The 3,276-nt window shown below is 37.9% G+C and overlaps 1 protein-coding gene across 1 annotated transcript in view; it reads right to left on the reverse strand.

The window, feature by feature from the left end:
- Window positions 1–2,964: 2,964 nt before the first annotated feature.
- LOC109581372 (espin-like) overlaps window positions 2,965–3,276 on the reverse strand; it is a gene marked incomplete at its 5' end in the record, with an annotated part of 3,752 nt that continues 3,440 nt past the window's right edge. Inside the window, one exon of the mRNA XM_019995438.1 lies at window positions 2,965–2,990. Coding sequence (XP_019850997.1) covers window positions 2,965–2,990 — 26 coding nt within the window. The remainder of the gene's footprint in view (window positions 2,991–3,276) is intronic.

Here is a 3,276-nt window from a genome sequence, read left to right on the forward strand (position 1 = left end):
AACACTCATTACCTCTCCTATCACATCTCTTCTTAGAGACACCATATTGTCACTGTAACCTTCCTCACAGGACATCATTACTAGTACACACTGGCTCTCATCTACAATCTCTACCAGTGATCCTACACCATGACCATTAAACCAATGAAGACCATTCTTCCAAAATGTACAGTAACGATTTAACTTGTTGTCTTCTCGAGGTAGGGCCATTTTGTAAGCGAGATGTAACAAGAGGACATGGAAGTATCGAGGAGGAAAGAAATGGTGTTCTCTAGTACACTGTAGACACCAACCAAACTGGTACACATGACTAGTCATCTCATCAGGTCTATCAGTAGACAAAAGACATGGAAAGAACAACAACCTTTCTCCTCTTCTTTGAGTCTCTGAGGCACTGTCTCTTCCTATTAAGTTTGTCATTTTCAGGAATGATAGATCCAATTTTTGACAGAGTTCCATATTCTTCAGGAAGCAGATTAACATGTGAGGATCATAGTTAGGGAAGAGTCTAGTCAGACCAGACACACTAACAATACCAGTATTGCTGGCAATGTCAACGTGTTGCTTGAATGTCTTTGGAGCAAAGAGAATCCCATCCACCTCAGTTAGTAGTATACCTTTATTCACAACAACCCATACCTTGTCTTTACTTTTAAGAACACTGATCAAACCAGTTGAGTGCAATGAATGAAGAGCATCCAAGACGTCTTCTCTCTTATCTGGTATAAAATAATCATCATTGTCCTTACCAGCAGACATTACATCAGAGAGGGTCAGTATATTCTCTTTCCTTTCCTCCAGTAGACCATACATCATGTGACAATAAAGACTCAAATTCCTTCCACTTGTACTACGAATAAACTCACAGGCACTAGACAACATTTTAAAGAAAGAATCCACACCACTCCCACCAAGCTTACGACAATCTAAGAAGGCACTATCACACTTTTCTTTTGCAATAACCTGTATTTCTTCCTTTCTCCTTTTCTTTTCAAAAGGATTTAATATTTCATCCACATGACTGACTATTACTATAACATGGCATTGTTTAGAAGCTTTCTGTGCTTCATTTCTAACAACTGTTAGCCACTGATGAAGCTGTTTGACTGGTTCCTTCTCCAATATATTGACTACTATCAGGAACACACCACCAGAACCTTGTAACAGATTCTCAATGACAGCACTATGACTGGAGTAGTATCTGGATGACCAGCAAAATCATGAAGAATGATGTTACCCAGTGTCCTGTGTTGTATTTTATAAGGAATGATGCCAGCAGTACAGGGCACTACCACTCCAACATTTCTAAAGGAACCAAGAACAAAAAAATGAATAGCTGTGTCATTGATGACATGACTAAAAGTACTTTTACCAGCTCCAGGATTACCCATAAGGAGAACATTGACATAAGAATCAATTGGATAAGATGATTTTATATCACCAAACTTGATAAAGATAGGGAGGGTACTGGGGTGGTGCAAGTCTTTAAATTCGGGAAACATTTCGATATCCCAATTACTCTTAGCTAGTTGTAATGGTGTTCTCCCCTTGTAGTCTTTGGCTAATGGATCACATTTACCAGTTGATAGTAAATATTCAACAACTGCAGAATTACTGTAATAAGCAGCAAGGTGAAGAGGTGTCTGCCCCTCATTGTCAACAGTCATTGGATCACAGTGTTTCTAATTGATGAGATACTTGACTACATCAGATGATTTTCTTGACATGCTTCCAGCTGCTTTATGAAGAGTTGTCATGTTGTCAAAGTCAGTAGCCATTGGATCACAGTGACACTCATCAATGAGATACTTTACAATATCAATGTGATCAGCAGCACAGTGAAGAACAGTTTTACCCTTATTGTTAGTAGCCATTGGATCACAGTGATGATGAATGATCAAGTACTTCATGACATCAAGTGATCCTTTATCAGCTGCTTTGTGAAGAACAGTATATCCATATGCATCAGTAGCCATTGGATCACAGTGATACTCATCAATGAGATACTTTACAATATCAATGTGATCAGCGGCACAGTGAAGAACAGTTTCACCCTCATTGTTAGTAGCCATTGGATCACAGTGACACTCATCAATGAGATACTTTATAATATCAATGTATCTAGCAGCATAGTGAAGAACAGTTTGACCACTATTGGTAGTAGCCTTTGGATCACAGTGATGATGAATGATCAAGTACTTCATGACATCAAGTGATCCTTTATCAGCTGCTTTGTGAAGAACAGTATATCCATATGCATCAGTAGCCATTGGACCACAGTGACACTCATCAATGAGATACTTTACAATATCAATGTGATCAGCGGCACAGTGAAGAACAGTTTCACCCTCATTGTTAGTAGCCATTGGATCACAGTGACACTCATCAATGAGATACTTTATAATATCAATGTGTCTAGCAGCACAATGAAGAACAGTGTGACCACTATTGGTAGTAGCCTTTGGATCACAGTGATGATGACTGAGCAAGTACGTTATGGCATCAAGTGATCCTTTATTAGCTACTTTGTGAAGAACAGAGGCTCCATATGCATCCATAGCCATTGGATCACAGTGACACTCATTGATGAGGTATCTCATTGTATCAACATGATTACCTTCTGCAGCCCAATCAAGACAAGTCTTAGCTCCATCACCACACTCATGTGGATTAAAGCGATGTTTAGTGACAAGATCTCTTGTAACATCTAACCAGCCATGCCTTGAAGACAAATGAAGTAGATTACTATACAGCCATACTCACTGGTCATATATGTAAGTTCCTTTGATTTTATTTGGTTCCTTCACTAATCGTAGTAAGTAAACAGCTTTGTCATGTTTGCCATCTCTAAAGGCAGCCCAGCACTGAACCTTTAACGACATTATCTTGTGTCTTGTGAAAGTTGTGATCCTTCATTGGTTCATTGTTGCCACACCCAAACTTAGGAATTCATTATCCATACAGCTATACAACACCATGATTATCAGTAACTGATGGGGAGGGAGAATATGAAAAACATCAGAAATATGTATGTACACAGCTGCTGTTCATTAAAATTCACCAAACATTACTTTCAGCAATTTTATTATTATTATTATTATTATTATTAAACATTAGTATGAACAGTAAGTCAATAAAATTTAAGCTCTTAGATTCAGGATAGGGTAGATTAAAAGAAAGAAACAAAGTACATGTACATGTAGGAGGAAAACAAAAAATAATAATAAAATAAAGATACAATTCGCTGTGATAGTCAGTTTAGAACATAATGAGTGA

Source organism: Amphimedon queenslandica, unplaced genomic scaffold, assembly GCF_000090795.2.
Source record: "Amphimedon queenslandica unplaced genomic scaffold, v1.1 AMPQUscaffold_13445, whole genome shotgun sequence".
In the NCBI taxonomy this organism is placed as follows: Eukaryota; Metazoa; Porifera; class Demospongiae; order Haplosclerida; family Niphatidae; genus Amphimedon; species Amphimedon queenslandica.